Source organism: Pogoniulus pusillus, chromosome 13 (assembly GCF_015220805.1).
Source record: "Pogoniulus pusillus isolate bPogPus1 chromosome 13, bPogPus1.pri, whole genome shotgun sequence".
NCBI lineage: Eukaryota > Metazoa > Chordata > Aves > Piciformes > Lybiidae > Pogoniulus > Pogoniulus pusillus.
The window spans coordinates 3,367,949-3,389,053 of NC_087276.1; the positions used below are offsets into that span (position 1 = coordinate 3,367,949).

A 21,105-nucleotide genomic window follows, 5' to 3' on the forward strand; every position below is an offset into this window, starting at 1 on the left:
TGTTTTGTTGATGAGTCAAGAAGCAAAGTCCACCCCTGTGTACCCCCCAGGATTCTGTATTTTATCATTTCCTTAAGAGACTAACTGCCTGCTTAACTGAGATCACTGTGCTAGTTTGAAGCTAGCTAGAATGTTTAGGTTGAGATGAACTAGATTACAGGCTGTGAGAGAGAAACAAGGGTGATGGCTACTGCACTCATAGGCTTGCTGAGATGTATAAGAACAAGAATACAAACATAGATAAGGGAGTTGCTCTTGTCTGGGCTGTGGGCTGCATTCTTCTGTCTCTAACCTAACCTGATTAATCCACCTGCTTCCTAACTCCACTGGCCAAACCTCCATTCTTCCTTGAGTACAAGGCAATGTCTGGGGTGAGGTAGAGAGAGGCAGGAGAAGATGGAAGGGCAGCTGGGAGCCCCTCCTGGGGACTCAGGTTTCTGGGAGGGCTGTTGTGTTTCTGTATTACCTTTTCCCTTGTCTGTTTCTGTCTATACTGTAAATCTCTGCTTGTCTATTGTGCTAGCTGTAAATATAAGCTTCATTCAATTTCCAGAGCTGGCTGAGTCTAGTCTGGGTGATTTCTAAAGTGTGTGGGGGTCAGGGAACACCCAAACCATCACAATCACTTACTTACCTTTGTTTTGTTTGTGTCAACCAAGTGCTGTGCCATTGATTTTAAGATAATTGCCAAGAAGAACCAGGAATGCTGTTCAGGAAAAGGAACAAAGTGATCAGCAAAACAGTCATTGCTAAATCCTTCCTGAGGCATTTTCAGTCTTTGTCATAGAGTCAATCAGGTTGGAAGAGACCTCCAAGCTCATCCAGCCCAACCTTGCACCCAGCCCTACACAATCAACCAGACCATGGCACTAAGTACCCCAGCCAGGCTTTGCTTCAACACCTCCAGGGGTAGTGGCTCCACCACCTCCCTGGGCAGCCCATTCCAATGCCAATCACTCTCTCTTGATGGACTCCACTTCTCCATAATGCACAGAGAGAAGCTCTGTGTGTATCCCCAGGTGGAAGACCCTGCACTTGCCCCCTCCTTGAACTTTCCTGCCTGCCCATTTCTGCAGCCTTTCCAGGTTTTCCTTTAGGGTGGCTCTCCCTTCTGGAGAGTCAACAATTCAAGAGAGATGTTGAGGTGCTGGAAGGTGTCCAGAGATGGGCAGCAAGGCTGGGGAGGGGCCTGGAGCAGAGCCCTGTGAGGAGAGGCTGAGGGAGCTGGGGGTGTGCAGCCTGCAGAAGAGGAGGCTCAGGGCAGAGCTCATTGCTGTCTGCAACTACCTGAAGGGAGGCTGTAGCCAGGTGGGGTTGGGCTCTTCTGCCAGGCAAGCAGCAACAGAAGAAGGGGACAGAGTCTGAATTTGTGGCAGGGGAGGTCTAGGCTGGATGTGAGGAGGAAGTTGTTGTCAGAGAGAGTGATTGGCATTGGAATGGGCTGCCCAGGGAGGTGGTGGAGTCACCATCCCTGGAGGTGTTGAAGCCAAGCCTGGATGAGGCACTTAGTGCCATGGTCTGGTTGACTGGCTAGGGCTGGGTGCTAGGTTGGGCTGGATGATCCTGGAGGTCTCTTCCAACCTGGTTGATTCTATGAACTGATTTTACTGTTGACCCATTGCCTAATCTGCAGTGTTTAAAAAAAACCAAACTCAAACCACAACCAAAACCACAATCCAAAACCCAACCAACCAACCAAAGGTTAAATTTCATCTTAGACATTAAGCATTGGAGGTGCAGGTTGCTTAACCAAACCATTAGGAAAGAACAGGTGTAAGAAGCTGTCTCTGTGAGCAACCTGCTCAAACTGAAGGTGTCCCTGCTCCCTGCATGGGGGTTGGACCAGATGACCTTTAAAGGTCTCTTCCCACCCAGACTATTCCACCATTCCCGAGGGATGTGTTATGCAGAGGAACTCTAGCAGGGCTTGTAAGTCTGCCTGCTGAATCCCTGTGGGATGTGATCTGTGCAAAGACCATGCAGGGGAAAAGCAGTGGAGAAAGAAATGCCAGCAGCTGGAGTCTAACTTCACCCAGCAAGCAGTCCTGTGTGTCCAGGTGTCCAAGAAGGCCAAAGACATCCTGGCTTGGATCAGCAATAGTGTGGCCAGCAGGACCAGGACAGGGATTGTCCTCCTGTACTGAGCACTGGTGAGGCCACACCTCAAATCCTGGGTTCAGTTTTGGGCGTCTCACTCCAGGAAGGGCATTGAGGTGCTGGAGCAGGACCAGAGAAGGGCAATGAAGCTGGGAAAGGCTCTAAAGAACAGGTTTTGGGAGGAACATCTGAAGGAGCTGGGGTTGGTCAGCCTGGAGAAAAGGAGGCTGAGAGGAGACCTTGTGGCTCTCTATAACTCCTTGAAAGGAGACTGGAGCCAGGTGAGGGTTGGTCTGTTCTTCTAAGGAACAAGTGACAGGACAAGAGGAAATGACCTCAAGTTTCCGCAGGGAAAGTTTAGGTAGGAACAATTTCTTCCCTTTGAGGGTTGTCAAAGGCTGGCCCAGGCCTCCTAAGAGAGTGGTGAGGTCCTCATCCCTGGAGGGGTTTGAAAGCCATGGAGATGGAGTCAGTCATCAGCAAGTTTGCAGGTGACACCAAGCTGGGGGCAGATGTGGCTGGGTTGGAGGGCAGAAGGGCTCTGCAGCAGGACCTTGACCACCTGCACAGATGGGCAGAGTCCAAGGGGATGGTGTTCAATAGCTCCAAGTGCAGGGTGCTGCACTTTGGCCACAGCAACCCCATGCAGAGATACAGGCTGGGGTCGGAGTGGCTGAGAGCAGCCAGACAGAGAGGGATCTGGGGGTGCTGATTGATACCTGCCTGAACATGAGCCAGCAGTGTGCCCAGGTGGCCAAGAGAGCCAGTGGCATCCTGGCCTGCATCAGGAATGGTGTGGCCAGCAGGAGCAGGGAGGTCATTCTGCCCCTGGACTCTGCACTGCTTAGACCACACCTTGAGTGCTGTGTTCAGTTCTGGGCCCCCCAGTTTAGGAGGGACATTGAGATGCTTGAGCGTGTCCAGAGAAGGGCAACGAGGCTGGGGAGAGGCCTTGAGCACAGCCCTACGAGGAGAGGCTGAGGGAGCTGGGATTGGTTAGCCTGGAGAAGAGGAGGCTCAGGGCAGACCTTATTGCTGTCTGCAGCTACCTGAGGGGAGGTTGTGGCCAGGAGGAGGTTGCTCTCTTCTCTCAGGTGGCCAGCACCAGAACAAGAGGACACAGCCTCAGGCTGTGCCAGGGGAGATTTAGGCTGGAGGTGAGGAGAAAGTTCTTCCCTGAGAGAGTCATTGGACACTGGAATGGGCTGCCCGGGGAGGTGGTGGAGTCGCCGTCCCTGGAGCTGTTCAAGGCAGGACTGGACGTGGCACTTGGTGCCATGGTCTGGCCTTGAGCTCTGTGGTAAAGGGTTGGACTTGATGATCTGTGAGGTCTCTTCCAACCTTGGTGATACTGTGAGATGTGGTGCTGAGGGACATGGTTTAGTGACAACCTGGCAGCACTGTGTTAACAATTGGACTTAATCATCTTACAGGTCTTTTCCAACCAAAGCATTCTGTGATTCTGTGACTCTGTGAGATAAGTTTCAGGCAGACAATCAGTAACAAAACTACAACTGTGCTCATTTGAGCTCATATTCACCTTTAAAACCTGTTTCACCGTTACTTGGTCGTTTAACTTCAGCAGACCAGTCATATTCTTGGCCAGCTCCTCATGAACTGTCCTTTCTTCAAATGATTTGGTCCTGAACACATACTGCAGAAGAAAGAAACAAAACCACCCAAAACCATCAAAATGTGCATTAAACCAAATATAAAAAGCCCCACTATGGGAAGATAAATTATTTACTTACCTCTAACAGCTATCAAATCAGCTCAGTTGACCAACAGATTCACATAAAGCTCAATTCCCTTAGCAGTAAGGACATCACTTCCCTACTGTGCTAGTTTGAAGCAGGCTAGAATGTTTTGGTGAGAAGAATTAGATTACAGGCTGTGAAAGGAAGACAAGGATGATGTCTACTGCACTCATAGGCTTGCTGAAACGTATAGGAACAAGAATCAAAGCATAGATAAGGCACTACTCCTGCTGGGGAGCTCTCTAGCCTCTCTCTCCAGCCTCTCTGCCATCTCTCTGATTAAACCACTTTGCTTCCTAACCCCCTGGCCAAACCTCCATTCTTCCTTGGGACTGGGGTAAGGTTGAGAGGGGTGGGAGAAGGTGGAAGGGTGGTTGGGAGCCCCTCCTGGGGACTCAGGTTTCTGGGAGGGCTGCTGTGTTTCTCTATTACCTTTTACCTTGTCTGTTTCTGTCTATAACTGTCTATACTGTAACTATCTGCTTGTCTATTGTGCCAGATGTAAATATAAGCTTCATTCAATTTCCAGAGCTGGCTGAGTCTAGTCTGGGTGATTTCTAAAGGTTCAGGGGGCAGGGAACACCCAAACCATCACACCTACAAAATCTCCAGCTTCAAATACACCTTCCTGGTGATTTCAGTTTCACCATGAGAAATTTCTGCTTAAAACCAGTGTGGTGATTTATTATTTTCAACAGGCCACAAGATCCTGAGACCTCTGAACTGCCTTTTCACCAGAGCAAAAAAGGGAACAGGCAAGCAGAGGATGTATGGAAGGTTTTCCACCCACCTAGTCAGGGCCACCTTCCACTTGCCCCCTTTCATGCAGTGGCCAGAGCTAGTGAGAACTCTTCATCCTGGAAGGTGTAGAGCTGACACAGAGAGCAAACTGCAGCCTTTGTAGAAACCAAGCCCTCAAGAGAGGAATTTACCTACCAAGTTGCTCAGAACTCATAAACCTAAGGTGAGCTTTATTCAACACTTTAAGATGACAAATTGGTACTGGGAGGCATCCCTAAAGCCAGAGCTCTGCCAGTGCACCAGTTGGGATGGAATACATTTTCAATTCAGCCAGGTAAGCAAAATAAAGGAATATCAGTGGAAAAAGACCTCATTAATATTCCAGGGCAGATGCCACAAGCTTTGCCTTTTGCAGCTTGACACATCTGGGTCCAGTTATTTCAGCCAGGATAATTTTGCATTATTATTGCATCTGAGTGACTCACAATTCTCAACTTATCTTGTTCCCAAACTAGCATTTCTGAAGTGGTTTCCTTACAGGTGGATAAAAGAGATTAAGAGTGGTTGCCTTTTGACTGCTGCTGGAAACAGGCTGAATGGATTTTTGGTGTAGTCTCATAATCACCTGTTGGTTTAAAGATATTTAGCTGCAGTAGGTGCCTACTGCAACATGGAAAAGCTACTGAATAGAGGAAATCTGAATGCCCATCAAATGATCTATGTCTCCCTTCTGGAGAGTCAACCTCCCCACTCAATTCTGAACTGATTTTACTGTTGACCCATTGCCTAATCTGCAGTGTTTAAAAAAACCCAAACTCAAACCACAACCAAAACCATAAACCAAAACCCAACCAACTAACCAAAGGTTAAATTTCATCTTAGACATTAAGCATTGTAGGTGCAGGTTGCTTAACCAAACCATTAGGAAAGAACAAGTGTAAGAAGCTGTCTCTGTGAGCAACCTGCTCAAACTGAAGGTGTCCCTGCTCCCTGCATGGGGGTTGGACCAGATGACCTTTAAAGGTCTCTTCCCACCCAGACTATTCCACCATTCCCGAGGGATGTGTTATGCAGAGGAACTCTAGCAGGGCTTGTAAGTCTGCCTGCTGAATCCCTGTGGGATGTGATCTGTGCAAAGACCATGCAGGGGAAAAGCAGTGGAGAAAGAAATGCCAGCTAAATGTTACAAGGGCTGTTTATTTTGGAGCCTGAACAGTTCTGCTGCACCTCAGCCGAATTCCTGTGTGTTAAAATCAGACTATTTGAGGTTAGAATTGCTAAGATGCATGAAAGTAAATCCATCCCGTGGAAAAAAAGCCCAACAGCTGTCAGCAGCGAAATCAAAAGAGATTTCCCCTTTAATAACCTCACTCCTACTGTATTTTCAATACTCCCCCTAGGAACATGCTGAAGTTTCAGAGTTCATCAGGAATGTGTTTGCCTTCACCTCATTCCCAAAGTCAATCTAACTCCCCCCACCTCCAATTTATGTCACTATATTACTCATAATCCAGAAATGAAATCTACTCCATGAATACTGTGTGTTGCACACTGAATCTGACTACTACCACAGCCAGCAGCCCATGCAGGCATTTGCCACTCACAGCTTCCTTCCCTGACTCTGGGCAATCTCCCATTGGTATCATGACTTGCGCTTTAAGAGCACTCTGCAACTGCTTCCTCCTGTGCTTGCTTAGTTTGGTGTCCTTCAGGAGGAAAGCTGCACCAGCAGAGACAACATGGACCACAGAAACACAGAACCAGTCAGGGTTGGAAGGGACCATAGATGAGGCTGCCCACAGCCTCATCCAGCCTGGCCTTAAACACCTTAAACCCTGTACTCAGCACTGGTCAGGCTACACCTTGAGTATTGTGTCTAGTTCCGGGCCCCTCAGTTCAAGAGAGATGTTGAGGTGCTGGAAGGTGTCCAGAGAAGGGCAGCAAGGCTGGGGAGGGGCCTGGAACACAAACCCTATGAGGAGAGGCTGAGGGAGCTGGGGGTGTGCAGCCTGCAGAAGAGGAGGCGCAGAGGTGATCTTATTACTGTCTACAACTACCTGAAAGGACATTGTAGTCAGGTAGGGGGTGGCCTCTTCTCCCAGGCAACCAGCAATAGAACAAGGGGACACAGTCTCAAGTTGTGCCAGGGTAGGTCTAGGCTGGATGTTAGGAAGAAGTTGTTGTCAGAGAGAGTGATTGGCATTGGCATGGGCTGCCCAGGGAGGTGGTGGAGGCACCGTCCCTGGAGGTGTTCAAGAAAAGACTGAATAAGGCACTTAGTGCCATGGTCTGGTTGACTGGATAGGGCTGGGTGCTAGGTCGGACTGGATGATCTTGGAGGTCTCTTCCAACCTGGTTGACTCTATGATTCTATGACCTCCAGCCATGGAGCCTCAATCACCTCCCTGGGCAACCCATTCCAGGCTCTCACCACTCTCATGCTCAACAACTTCCTCCTCACCTCCAGTCTGACTCTCCCCACCTCCAGGGTTTTTACTGAGCAGAGCTTTAGAGAAGTGAATGGCATGCTGCACACACAGGAGAGTGGTTCCTGCAGGTAAACCCTGCTAACTTACAAGAGGGATGTGGAGTTGCTGGAGTGTGTCCAGAGAAGGGCCACTGGGTTGATCAGAGGGCTGGAGAAGCTCTCCTACGAGGACAGACTGAAAGAGTTGGGGCTGTGCAGTCTGCAGAAGAGGAGGCTCCCAGGTGACCTTCTTGTGGCCTGCCAGCATCTGAAGGGAGCTACAAAAAAGCTGAGGAGGGACTTTTTCGGTATATCAGGCAGTGCCAGGACTGGGGGGAATGGAGCAAAGCTGGAGGTGGGGAGATTGAGAGTGGAGGTGAGGAGGAAGTTGCTGAGCATGAGAGTGGTGAGAGGCTGGACTGGGTTGCCCAGGGAGGTGGTTGAGGCCCCATGGCTGGAGGTGTTTGAGGCCAGGCTGGCTGAGGCTGTGTGCAGCCTGCTCTAGGGTAGGGTGTCCCTGCCCATGGTAATGTGGTTGGAACTGGCTGATCCTTGTGGTCCCTTCCAACCCTGACTGATTCTATGATCCACGTTGTCTCTGCTGTTGCAGCCCTCTGTCCTCCTTAACAGAGTGAAGCTGAGGGCCAGGTTGCATTTAGGTTTGGCAGAGAAGGCCACCCCATGGAGTGTCCCTGCTCTGCAGGATGTCCTTAGAGCACAGCCAGGCAGCGTCACGGCGTAAGAAATTTATTGCAGAGGAGGAGAAATGACTCAGCCTCTTCCAGATTTTATGTTAGCTTCCTACCCAGAGTCACCCATTAACAGCAGAAAGCTGTGCTGCAGATGCTACAAACAAGTACAACGAGGAGCAAAAGGGAGAAACACCACAAAACCCCAAATCCACCCCCCCATGGAATAGCTACCAGTACAACAGCAGTCATACCATCACGTAGGAGTCGATGCAGTGGTCCAGTTGTTCTTCATGGCACTTTGCAACAATGTTAGTAAGGACCCTAAAAGGAAAACAAAACCAGGAAAAAGTACCCCTCAACAACATAAAATTTAGCTCTTCTGTGTCATGTGGCAGACAAAGTCTATTTGAGGCATTACACTTAACGACAGCTCATGAGGGATGTAATCCAGATGATGAATAGCTTGGCCCACTGGGAAGAGTGGGTTGTGCTGTGATATGTGTGCTGGGCTGAAAAAAATGCAGCCAGTCTTCATGATTATAACTGTACTGACATTACAGCAGGAGAAAACTATGAGCCAAGGCTCAAACAGACCTGGAATGCTTTGCTTGAGATCATCCTGCTTCAGAAAACACAAGCTTAGGCAAGAACAAGTCACCTTTAACTTCCTCTGGAGAGCCTCTTGCCTACTGCTAGCTCATTTATTTATCTTTTCAGGATATTTAATGCATCTTGCAATGTTATACCCTGGGTTGTACAGTAAAAGAATGAGGAGGAAACAGTTTATGATTTTCAAATGACAGAAATCAGTGAATCATAGCCCAGATTTGGTGGTGGAGTCACTGTCCCTGGAGGTGTTCAAGAAAAGCCTGGCTGGGGCACTTAGTGCCATGGTCTGGTTGATTGGGTAGGGCTGGGTGCTAGGTTGGACTGCATGAGCTTGGAAGTCTTTACCAAGCTGGTTGATTCATAGAATCATTGAATCAGACAGAGTTGGAAAGGACCATCTAGTTCCAACCCCCCTGCCATGCCCAGGGACACCCTACCCTAGAGCAGGCTGCCCACAGCCTCAGCCAGCCTGGCCTCAAACACCTCCAGCCATGGGGCTTCAACCACCTCCCTGGGCAACCCATTCCAGCCTCTCACCACTCTCATGCTCAACAACTTCCTCCTCATCTCCAGACTGACTCTCCCCACCTCCAGCTTTGCTCCATTACCCCCATTCCTGGCACTCCCTGACAGCCTAAAAACTCTTTCAGTCTGTGCTCACAGCAGAGCTGCTGCAGCCCTCTGAGCATCCTCCTCGCCCTGCTCTGGACACACTCCAGCATCTCCACATCCTTCTTGTCCCAAGGGCTCCAGAACTGGATGCAGTACTCCAGGTGGGGTCTCAGCAGAGCACAGCAGAGGGGGAGAATCACCTCCCTGGCCCTGCTGGCCACACTTCTCCTGCTGCAGCCCAGGCTCTGCTTGGCTTTCTGGGCTGCAAGTGCACACTGCTGGTTCATGTTGAGCTTCTTATCCAGCAGCACCCCCAGGTCCCTCTCCTCAGGGCTGCTCTCTAGCCATTCACTGTCCACCATGGATTTGTGCCTGGCATTGCCTCGACCCAGCTGCAGGACCTTGCACTTGGTCTTGTTGAACCTCCTGAGCTTGGCTTGTGCCCACCTCTGCAGCCTGTCCAGGTCCCTCTGGATGGATCCCTGCCCTCCAGCCTGGCTGCTGCACCACACAGCTTGGTGTGCTCAGCAAACTTGCTGAGGCTGCACTCAATGCCTCTGTCCATGGCACCCACAAAGATGTTGAACAAGACTGGTCCCAGGACTGATCCCTGAGGGACTCCACTTGTCACTGGCCTTCACTTGGCCATGGAGCCATTGACAGCCACTCTCTAGGTGTGGCCACCAAGCCAGTTCTTTATCCATCCAGTGGTGCACCCATCACACCCATGTGTCACCAGCTCGGAGACCAGGATGTGGTGCAGGACAGTGCCAAAGCCTTGCTCAGCTCCAGGTCACTGCCATCAGTTGCTCTCCCCTCAGCTATGATTCTATAATTCTATGAAAATCATAGAATAGATTCATAGAATCATAGAATCAACCAGGTTGGAAGAGACCTCCAAGCTCAGCCAGCCCAACCTAGCACCCAGCCCTAACCAGTCAACCAGACCATGGCACTAAGTGCCTCATCCAGGCTTTTCTTGAACACCTCCAGGGACAGTGACTCCACCACCTCCCTGGGCAGCCCATTCCAATGCCAATCACTCTCTTTGACAACAACTTCCTCCTAACATCCAGCCTAGACCTACCCTAGCACAACTTGAGACTGTGTCCCCTTGTTCTATTGCTGGTTACCTGGCAGAAGAGGCCACCCCCCACCTGGCTACAATGTCCCTTCAGGGAGTTGTAGACAGTAATAAGATCACCCCTGAGCCTCCTCTGCTGCAGGCTGCACACCCCCAGCTCCCTCAGCCTCTCCTCATAGGGTTTGTGTTCCAGGCCCCTCACCAGCTTCATTGCCCTTCTCTGGACACCTTCCAGCACCTCAACATCTCTCTTGAATGGAGGAGCCCAGAACTGGACACAGCACTCAAGGTGTGGCCTGAGCAGTGCTGAGTACAGTGGCAGAAGAACCTCCCTTGTCCTGCTGGCCACACTGCTCCTGATGCAGGCCAGGGTGCCATTGGCTCTCTTGGTCACCTGGGCACACTGCTGCCTCATCTTCAGGTTACTGTCTATCAGTACCCCCAGATCCTTTCCTCCTGGCTGCTCTCAGCCACTCAGTCCCCAGCCTATAGCGCTGCTTGGGGTTGTTTTGGCTAAAGTGCAGAATCCTGCACTTGGCCTTGTTAAATCAGGGCCATGCACCACAAAAGTACAACTGAAATGGATTATTAACATGCCTGGCAAACCAACATGGAAGTAGCCATGAGTGGTGGTTAGAGTGGCTTATGCCAGTTCTTCCTGGATTCAAAAACCTTTGTCATTCTTTTCAGTCAGTACTTATCAATCAATTGAACATCTTGCTGTTAGCAGAAATAAAACAACCTTGCAGCAAAACACAAGAGCTATGACAAAAGGAGTTGTGCCCATTCCAGTTCTCCTGATGGGAATTAGGAACAAGTGCTAGCATAGATGAGAAAGAGAAATGATGACATGACTGGGCCCCCAGACAAGTAAATGACCCCGAGAGCATAAAAGGGATAATGTTTGCTTCCCAACACATGAGCCAAACCATGCTCTCATTTTGTTGTTGTTGCTTTTGATATGCTCAAGCCAAGCTGCTTGAAGCTGTTCAGAAGAGAATAGGTTGTGTGTCCCTGCAGGACACGTGGATGGCTGGGGCACACCAGGCGTGCGTGCTCCCCTTGGCATCAGCTGCACCAGCACAAAAGCTACCTCACACACATGAGCAGCACAGAAAATCCTCCTGCTGTGTGTGCTGTTTGCCTTTCATTTTGGTATGGAGAGTGTAAGGAAGGTGGAACCGTAGAAACAAGCAGGTTGGAAGAGACCTCCAAGACCATCCAGTCCAACCTAGCACCCAGCCCTAGACAATCAACCAGACCATGGCATTCAGTGCCTCATCCAGGCTTTGCTTCAACACCTCCAGGGACATCAACTCCACCACCTCCCTGGGCAGCCCATTTCAATGCCAATCACTCTCTCTGACAACAACTTCCTCCTAACATCCAGCCTAGACCTACCCTAGCACAACTTGAGACTGTGTCCCCTTCTTCTGGTGCTGCTTGCCTGGCAGAAGAGACCAACCCCACCTGGCTGCAGCCTCCCTTCAGGGAGTTGCAGACAGCAATGAGCTCTGACCTGAGCCTCCTCTTCTGCAGGCTGCACACCCCCAGCTCCCTCAGCCTCTCCTCACAGGGTTTGTGTTCCAGGCCCCTCACCAGCTTCATCGCCCTTCTCTGGACACCTTCCAGCACCTCAACATCTCTCTTGAATTCAGGAGCCCAGAACTGGACACAACACTCAAGGTGTAGCCTGACCAGTGCTGAGCACAGGGGCAGAAGAACCTCCCTCATGCTGCTGGCCACACTGCCCCAGGCCAGGATGCCATTGGCTCTTTTGGCTACCTGGGCACACTGCTGCCTCATCTTCAACTACTATCTACCAGTACCCCCAGGTCTCTTTCTGCCTGGCTGCTCTCAGCCACTCTTGAAGTACATTAGACTCAAGTTTCTGACACAATCCACCCTGCCCAAACTGTGTGCATTAAACACACCTTGAGCGTCTAACAGCACACGATCCCTCACATTCACACTTAGTGCCATGGTCTGGTTGATTGGCTCGGGCTGGGTGCTAGGTTGGACTGGCTGAGCTTGGAGGTCTCTTCCAACCTGTCTGATTCTGTGATTCTATGATCCCCTTAGAGGAAAATAAATCAACCTTTCAGGCACTGGAATGAGCTGCCCAGGGAAGTGGTTGACTCACCAACCCTGGATGTGTTTAAAAGCCATTTGGAGATATGGTTTAGGGGTGAGCCTTGCAGAGTAGGGAGCACAACTCCACCAGCGGAAAAGCTACCTCATATACATGAGCAGCACAGAAAATCCTTCTTCTCTGTGTGTTTTTTTGTTTTCATTTTGGTATGGTGAGTGTAAGGAAGGTATATTAGACTCAAGTCTCTGACACCACCCACCCTGCCCTGATCCTGTCCAAACTATGTGCATTAAACACACCTTGAGTACTGCAGTGTGTCTAACAGCACACAATGCCTCATATCCTCACCTAGTGCCACGGTCTGGTTGATTGGATAGGGCTGAGTGCTAGGTTGGACTGGATGAGCTTGCAGCTCTCACCCAACCTGGCTGATTCTATGATCCTCTTAGAGGAAAATAAATCAACCTTTCAGGCATTGGAATGAGCTGCCCAGGGAGGTGGTTGACTCACCAACCCTGGACGTGTTTAAACGTTGTTTGGGGATACGGTTTAGGGGTGAACCTTGAGGAGAAGGGAGATGGGCTGGACTTGGTGATCCTGAGGCTCTTTTCCAACCTGAGAGATTTTGTGATTTCACTGTCTCACAGCATCACCAAGGTTGGAAGAGACCTCACAGATCATCAAGTCCAACCCTTTACCACAGAGCTCAAGGCCAGACCATGGCACCAAGTGCCACGTCCAATCCTGCCTTGAACAGCTCCAGGGACGGCGACTCCACCACCTCCCCGGGCAGCCCATTCCAGTGTCCAATGACTCTCTCAGGGAAGAACTTTCTCCTCACCTCCAGCCTAAATCTCCCCTGGCACAGCCTGAGGCTGTGTCCTCTTGTTCTGGTGCTGGCCACCTGAGAGAAGAGAGCAACCTCCTCCTGGCCACAACCTCCCCTCAGGTAGTTGAAGACTGTGTACAGTAAAAAGTCTGCAGGCTGTAAAAACCCCACATCCTTCCAGTTTTTCATCTAATCATTAAAAGCAGTTTTCAAACACTTGCTGTTTCTGCAGCATTTGTTTTCCAGTCTGTTTACCAATACTGCAATTCCAGCCTGGGACACAGAACCACCAAATAGCTGGGGTTGGAAGGCACCTCTGGAGTCATCTAGTCCAATCCCCAGTCTAAAGCAGCGTCACCCAGAGCAGGTTGCCCAGGATTTAAATGTCCATGTGGGTTTGGAATCTCTCCAGAGAAGATGACTCTACAACTTCTCTGGGCAGCCTGCTGCAGGGCTTCAGCACCCTCACAGGAAAGAATTTTTCTACTCATGTTCAGATGGAACCTCCTAGGCTGCAGTTTGTGGCTGTTGCCCTTTGTGCTGTTGCTGTATACCACTGAAAAGATTCTGGTCCCATCCTTTTGACTTTCATGCTTTAGTTAGAAGCACTGAGAAGATCTCCTATTGGTCTCCTCTAAACTAAACTGGCCCCAGGTGTCCCAGCCTCTCCCCACCAGAGAGATGTTCCAATTTCCTCATGCTCTTTGTAACCTTCTCTGGAACCTCTCCAGTAGTCCTCTGTCTATCTTAAATTTGGGACATCAGAAATGAACAAAATACTGCAGATGCTGCCTCAATAGGGCAAGGTAGAGGGTGAGTGGAACCTCCTTTGTCCTGCTGGTCACACTCAATGCACCCCAAGAGGTCTCTGGCCTCTTTGGCCAAGAGGATACACTGATCATAGAATGGCTTAGGTTGGAAGGGACCTCAAAGCTCAGCCAGTTCCAACTCCCTGACATAGGTCAGGGACACCTCCCACTAGAACTGGTTGCTCAAGGCCTCATCCAACCTGGCCTTCAACACATCCAGGGAGGTTGTGGAGCACAGAAGCACAGAATGTGATCAAAGATCACATTGGGTGCTTCTGTGCTCCACAACCTCCCTGGGCAACCTGTGCCAGTGTCTCACTACCCTCACTGCAAAGAACCTTTCCTAGCATCTAGTTTCAATCTCCCCTCTGCCAGTTCAAACCCATTCCCTTTGTCCTGTCATTCCAAGACCTTGTCAATAGTCCCTCCCCAGCCTTCCTATAGCCCCACTTCAGATACTAGAAGGCTCATGGTGAACCTGCTGCACAAAATGACTCTCAGATCCTTTTATGCAGAGCCACTTCCCAGCAGGTCAGCTTCTGACCTGTACTGATGCAGGAGGCTATTTCTCCACAGATGCAGGACCTTGCACTTTCCCCTTGTTGACCTTCATGAGGCTCCTCTCTGCCCAACTCTCCAGCCTGTCCAAGTCTTGCTGAATGACAGCAGAGCCTGAAAGCAAACCAGCTACTCCTCACTGTTTTGTTCCACTAGCAGAGTATGTAAGAGGACATCAGTTCTTCATTCTGTCTTTCTAGCCTTCACACCACTCGACTGGTTGGCCACAATGTGGTCCTGGGTGATGGTTTCACTGCCTCTCTCCCTTTGAAAATATGTAGCTTACAAGAAAAGGTTCTTCTAATTCTTGTGCCCTGTAAGCAGCCATGATCATTTGACAAAGAATATTGACTCTCACTTTCCAAGGCTGAGATGAGGAACTCTGCTTCCTGGCTCCTGTAAGTTTTCCTACTTAATTTTTCTGCAGGAACTAATTCTGAAGAACAACTTGTGGAAGGAAAGAAACTGTACTGACAGCAGGTCAGTCTAACAGAGCTGCTAAGGACAGTAGGACCTGTAGCCAGGTGGGGTTGGTCTCTTCTGCCAGGCAAGCAGCAACAGAATAAGGGGACACAGTCTCAAGTTGTGGCAGGGGAGGTCTAGGCTGGATGTTAGGAGGAAGTTGTTGGCAGAGAGAGTGATTGGCATTGGAATGGGCTGCCCAGGGAGGTGGTGGAGTCACTGTGCCTGGAGGTGTTCAGTCAAAGCCTGGCTGGGGCGTTTAGTGCCATGGTCTGGGTGATTGTCTAGGGCTGGGTGCTAGGTTGGGCTGGTTGAGCTTGGAGGTCTCTTCCAACCTGGCTGACCCTGTGACAGCTGCTCTCTTTTTGTGTTGTGGTCTCTCCATGTTTAGCTGCTGGCAGAAGGGCAACAAAACCACCCCTGTGGCCAGAAGGAAATACTGCACAACTCTCTGCCCTCCCTCAGAGGCTATCATAAACTCTCCAGCACGTTTTTTTTTCCCTGCTGTCCTAATTAACAGCATCAATAAAGACAATTTCATTATGGAAGGGGTGAGAGACTCAGCGAATCATTCCACTGCTTGCTTGCTGACTGGAAAATGCTTCCACTGCTCTTCAGTTATTGCTGAACTCTAATTAAAATATGCCCCAAACAGTGTGGCTTGGTTATTTGACTCTGTATTAAATGCTGCAGGCTGTTAAACCCTTCCTGTACTCATCTCCACATGCTCAGACCCAACCATAAACTGAAGCTCACGTTCAGCTTTGTTAGGAAGCACACAGCTGCCTGAGAAGGAGACCTTCACCTACAATTACCTCAGGGCAGAGAGCCACAGCACAGAATTGGTTTGATTGGAAGAGACTTTTCAGATGATCAAGTTGAACCATTAACCCAACACTGCACCATGTCACTCAGCACCACCCCTACACATCTTTGGAATCCCTCTAGGGATTGATTCCACCACTGGCCTGAGCAGCCTCTCCTACTCCTTGCCAACCATTTCAGGAAGACATTGCTTCTACTGGACAACCTAAACCTCCCCTGCACAGTGTGAGGCAGGGGACTGCTTCCACCACTGGTCTGAGCAGCCTGTCCCACTCCTTGACAACCACTGCAAAAAGACATTGCTTCTACTGGACAACCTAAACCTCCCCTGCACAGTGTGAGGCAGAGGACTGCTTCCACCACTGGTCTGAGCAGCCTGTCCCACTCCTTGACAACCACTGCAAGAAGACATTGCTTCTACTGGACAACCTAAACCTCCCTTGCACAGTGTGAGGCAGGGGACTGCTTCCACCACTGGTCTGAGCAGCCTGTCCCACTCCTTGACAACCATTGCAAGAAGACATTGCTTCTAGTGGACAACCTAAACCTCCCCTGCACAGTGTGAGGCAAGGGACTGCTTCCACCACTGGTCTGAGCAGCCTGTCTCACTCCTTGACAACCATTGCAAGAAGACATTGCTTCTACTGGACAACCTAAACCTCCCCTGCACAACGTGAGGCCATTTCCTCTTGTCCTATCACTTGTTACTTGGGAGAAAAGACCAAGCTCCACCTTGCTCCAAACTACTTTCAGGTACTTGCAGAAAACAAGGACTCCCTGCTCTGTTTCCTTCCCTCCAGGGTAAACTACCCCAGTTGCCCTGGCTGCTCCTTGCAAGACTTGTGCTCTAGACGCTTCAGCAGCTTCACTGCCTGTCTTTGGATGTGCTTCAGCTCCCCAGTCTCCTTCTTAGACTGAGGTGCCCAAACCTGAATGTGCACCATGGCCAATAATGCCCTGTTTGGTATCATTCAACCCATGATACAACACTCTTCTACATGTTAACTGCAGTGCCTTAAGGAGGATGAAGGTTTCCTAAGTACTAAAGCCCTAATGTCTTGGTCAGCCTTTGTAACAGCAACTGTAGCTGGACTAACATCTTCACTTGCACTCTAGAGTGAATTCTTTTCCCCAGACAGAAAATATTCAGATACCTGGTCACAGCTGTTGTAACTTCATCATCACTGTTTTGCACCAAAACCCAGAGGAGTTGGTTCAGGACCACAGGAAGAAAATTCATGATTACATGGATCTTCTCAATCCTCAGCAAATTCTGCAATGAATAAGGAAGGAAATGAGAGATTTCCAACCCCCATTTTTACATTTCACTAAGGATCCATATGGATCAGCAACAAAACCACTTCATTACTGCTTCCAAGACACACATTCCCTAAGAGTTTAAGGAAAGCTCCTTATTTTGACACAGAGATCTGATAAACTGAACTTGTGGCTAAAACACTCCCATTAAAAACACATTGGTAAAAAGCAGTGTTATAGCTTTAACCTCAGTGGATTGAGATTGGTTGAAAGAGACCTTTCTGATCAGCAAGTCCAACCATTAACCCAGCAAGAGTGATGTTGAGCTTCTAAATGCAAAAAAACCTTCCAGCTGTGGGCTCCTCAGTTCAAGAGAGATGTTGAGGTACTGGAAGGTGGCCAGAGAAAGGTGAAGAAGCCTGGAGCAGAGCCCTGTAAGGAGAGGCTGAGGGAGCTGGGGGTGTGCAGCCTGCAGAAGAGGAGGCTCAGGGCAGAGCTCATTGCTGTCTACAACTACCTGAAGGGAGGCTGTAGCCAGGTGGGGTTGGGCTCTTCTGCCAGGCAAGCAGCAACAGAAGAAGGGGACACAGTTTCAAGTTGTGCCAGGGGAGGTCTAGGCTGGATGTTAGGAGGAAGTTGTTGTCAGAGAGAGTGATTGGCATTGGAATGGGCTGCCCAGGGAGGTGGTGGAGTCACTGTGCCTGGAGGTGTTCTATGAGTCTCTTTTGAATTCTTCCAAGAGTTTGATTTCAGTCATTTCCAATTCACTCCAGAATTCTCCCAAAGGTATTAATGGTTTATAAACAAAAGCAAAATTACTTAATGCTTTGGTTACATTGCAGAGTTGATCCCTTGGTGCATACAACATTCTCTACAACTACCTGAAGGGGCATTGTAGCCAGGTGGGGGGTGGCCTCTTCTCCCAGGTAACCAGCAATAGAACAAGGGGACACAGTCTCAAGTTGTGCCAGGGTAGGTATAGGCTGGATATTAGGAAGAAGTTCTTCCCAGAGAGAGTGATTGGCATTGGAATGGGCTGCCCAGGGAGGTGGTAGAGGCACCGTCCCTGGGGGTCTTCAAGAAAAGCCTGGATGAGGCACTTAGTGCCATGGTCTGGTTGACTGCATAGGGCTGGGTGCTAGGTTGGCCTGGATGAGCTTGGAGGTCTCTTCCAACCTGGTTGATTCTATGAAATTCTAAAAGGTAAAATGCAAACACCAAAAAAAGGACAGTGCAGTTGTGGTCATTTAGATAATTGACACTGTCTGGAAAGTTGTGAAGTTTTTATGGAATTCTAATTGTTTATTACCAAAAAATCTTTTCCCAAGTGGCTTTAAAATCCTGATTGAAGAACAAGAAAACTCTGGCAGTGAAGGAAAGAGGGAAAGTACCTACAGGACGTCTCTGGAGGTGATCACAAAAAGCCTGGATGAGGCACTCAGTGCCATGGTCTAGTTGATTGGACAGGGCTGGGTGCTAGGTTGGACTGGCTGAGCTTGGAGGTCTCTTCCAACCTGGTTGATTCTATGATGGTAACATCTATGCCCCAGAACACCTATTAGATTTTACAGACTGCTAAAAGGGAAAGCACTAAATGAAAGCTGTGTGCAGGAGGCTGTAGAGTCAGTGCTGTGGAATGGTGTCACAGTCACCCTTGATTTACATGTGCAAAATACCTTGCACAGCCCCTTGGACAACATCCAGGTTCTTAAAGTGAAAGCATGAAGAGCCAAGCAGGAGGTAGGCATGCAACAGATTTCAGACGAGAGAGGGAGAGCAGGAATCCTCTCTCTGCAGCTACAGCTTCTTTTCCAGGGCATTCCTGGAGTATACCTTGACAAGGTTTGAGGCTTGGCATTTGCTGGATTAATAACATTGATGGGGAAGATGCAGTCATGCTCTAAACACCCTGGAGGTGTTCAAGAAAAGGCTGGATGAGAAAGTGATTGGCATTGGAATGGGCTGCCCAGGGAGGTGGTGGAGTCACTGTGCCTGGAGGTGTTGAAGCCAAGCCTGGCTGGGGCACTTAGTGCCATGGTCTGGTTGCTTGTCTAGGTCTGGGTGCTAGGTTGGAGTGGATGAGATTGGAGGTCGCTTCCAACCTGGCTGATTTGATGACAATCTACTGTAGTGTTCTTGTAGCCAATTTGGAGATCACAGGCACACAGGATATTAGGGGTTGGAAAAGAGCCAAGGAGATAATCAAATTCAACCCCTCTGCCAGAGCAGGACCAAACAATCTAGCACAGATCACAGAGGACTGCATCCAGACAGGCCTTGAAAGTCTCCAGATGTGGTTTGAGCAGGTGGATGACAGTAGCTATCAACAGTGCAAAGATGAGCTATTATTTCTTTAGTGGAATCCTGTATGAGTCAATACAGGGACAAAAAGTGTTCAATGCCTTTTTATGCACCTTGGATAAACAGGATATGCAGCCTTTGTTAAACTGCAGTGAGTCTCAGATGGATGGGGTGAAGTTGGAGAGTGGGGCTGCTATTCAGAGGGATTTAAGAGGTGAGGAAATAAGCTGGCATGACTCCCATGAAGTTCACTAAAGGCAAGTGCACAATCTTGCTTCAGGATGGAATGACCCCATGGAGCAGTACAGACAGAGAGATTCAGGCTGGACTCTGTGGGGGATGGCCTCAAGCTGCAACTGGGTAGGTTTAGACTAGATATTAGGAATTTTTTTTCCCAGCAAGAGTGGTCAGGCATTGGAATGGGCTGCCCAGGGAGGTGGTGGAGTCACCAACCCTGGATGTGTTTAAACGTGGTTTGGATGTGGTGCTTGGAGGTATGGTTTAGGGTGAACCTGGTAGAGTAGGGGTATCGGTTGGACTTGATGATCCTGAGGAGCTTTTCCAACTTGAATGTTTCTGTGATTCTTTTAATGAGAAGGGATGACACCAAGCTGGGGGCAGATGTGGCTGGGTTGGAGGGCAGAAGGGCTCTGCAGCAGGACCTTCACCACCTGGACAGATGGGCAGAGTCCAAGGGGATGGTGTTCAATAGCTCCAAGTGCAGGGTGCTGCACTTTGGCCACAGCAACCCCATGCAGAGATACAGGCTGGGGTCAGAGTGGCTGAGAGCAGCCAAACAGAGAGGGATCTGGGGGTGCTGATTGATACCCACCTGAACATGAGCCAGCAGTGTGCCCAGGTGGCCAAGAGAGCCAGTGGCATCCTGGCCTGCATCAGGAATGGTGTGGCCAGCAGGAGCAGGGAGGTCATTCTGCCCCTGTACTCCGCACTGGTTAGACCACACCTTGAGTGCTGTGTTCAGTTCTGGGCCCCCCAGTTTAGGAGGGACATTGAGATGCTTGAGCGTGTCCAGAGAAGGGCAACGAGGCTGGGGAGAGGCCTTGAGCACAGCCCTACGAGGAGAGGCTGAGGGAGCTGGGATTGGTTAGCCTGGAGAAGAGGAGGCTCAGGGGAGACCTCATTGCTGTCTACAACTACCTGAGGGGAGGTTGTGGCCAGGAGGAGGTTGCTCTCTTCTCTCAGGTGGCCAGCACCAGAACAAGAGGACACAGCCTCAGGCTGCACCAGGGGAGATTTAGGCTGGAGGTGAGGAGAAAGTTCTTCCCTGAGAGAGTCATTGGACACTGGAATGGGCTGCCCGGGGAGGTGGTGGAGTCGCCGTCCCTGGAGCTGTTCAAGGCAGGACTGGACGTGGCACTTGGTGCCATGGTCTGGCCTTGAGCTCTGTGGTAAAGGGTTGGACTTGATGATCTGTGAGGTCTCTTCCACCCCTGATGATACTGTGAGACTGTGATACTGTGAATAAAGCCCTGTGACCAGTACAGCAGCTGCCACATCTCTTAAGTCTGCCTGAAGCTGTTATGGACTCATTGCCACATTTAGACTTGGGCAGCAATGGATCGATGGAGAGAAAACCCTAAATATTATTTGACAGCACAGCTGGCACTGCAGGTTACTTTACCTTACAAGAACTGATGAAGTTTGAGGTAGGAGGCTGGGATAGATCCTTTTCCCTTTCTTGGCACTGATGGAAAAAGCTGTTCAGGTATGGATCCTAAAAGGACAATAAGATTTCAGATCATTGTTCATTCAAGGCAGGGTTAGGACTCAGCTTCACAAACCACTCACAGCAATGGCCTGTGACACCAGAGAACACACTTGCTCCCTACCACCTCAGCCACAAGACCCTACAAGACAGATTAACCTATTTAACCCAACTCTCTGCCCAGCAC

The 21,105-nt window shown here is 49.8% G+C and overlaps 1 protein-coding gene across 1 annotated transcript in view; it reads right to left on the reverse strand.

The window, feature by feature from the left end:
- DOCK10 (dedicator of cytokinesis 10) overlaps positions 1–21,105 on the reverse strand; it is a 243,408-nt gene that overhangs the window by 76,921 nt on the left and 145,382 nt on the right. The window contains exons 23-27 of the mRNA XM_064152795.1: positions 20,835–20,927; positions 16,789–16,907; positions 8,006–8,075; positions 3,638–3,751; positions 635–706 (exon numbers count right to left, since the gene is read on the reverse strand). Coding sequence (XP_064008865.1) covers positions 635–706; positions 3,638–3,751; positions 8,006–8,075; positions 16,789–16,907; positions 20,835–20,927 — 468 coding nt within the window. The remainder of the gene's footprint in view (positions 1–634; positions 707–3,637; positions 3,752–8,005; positions 8,076–16,788; positions 16,908–20,834; positions 20,928–21,105) is intronic.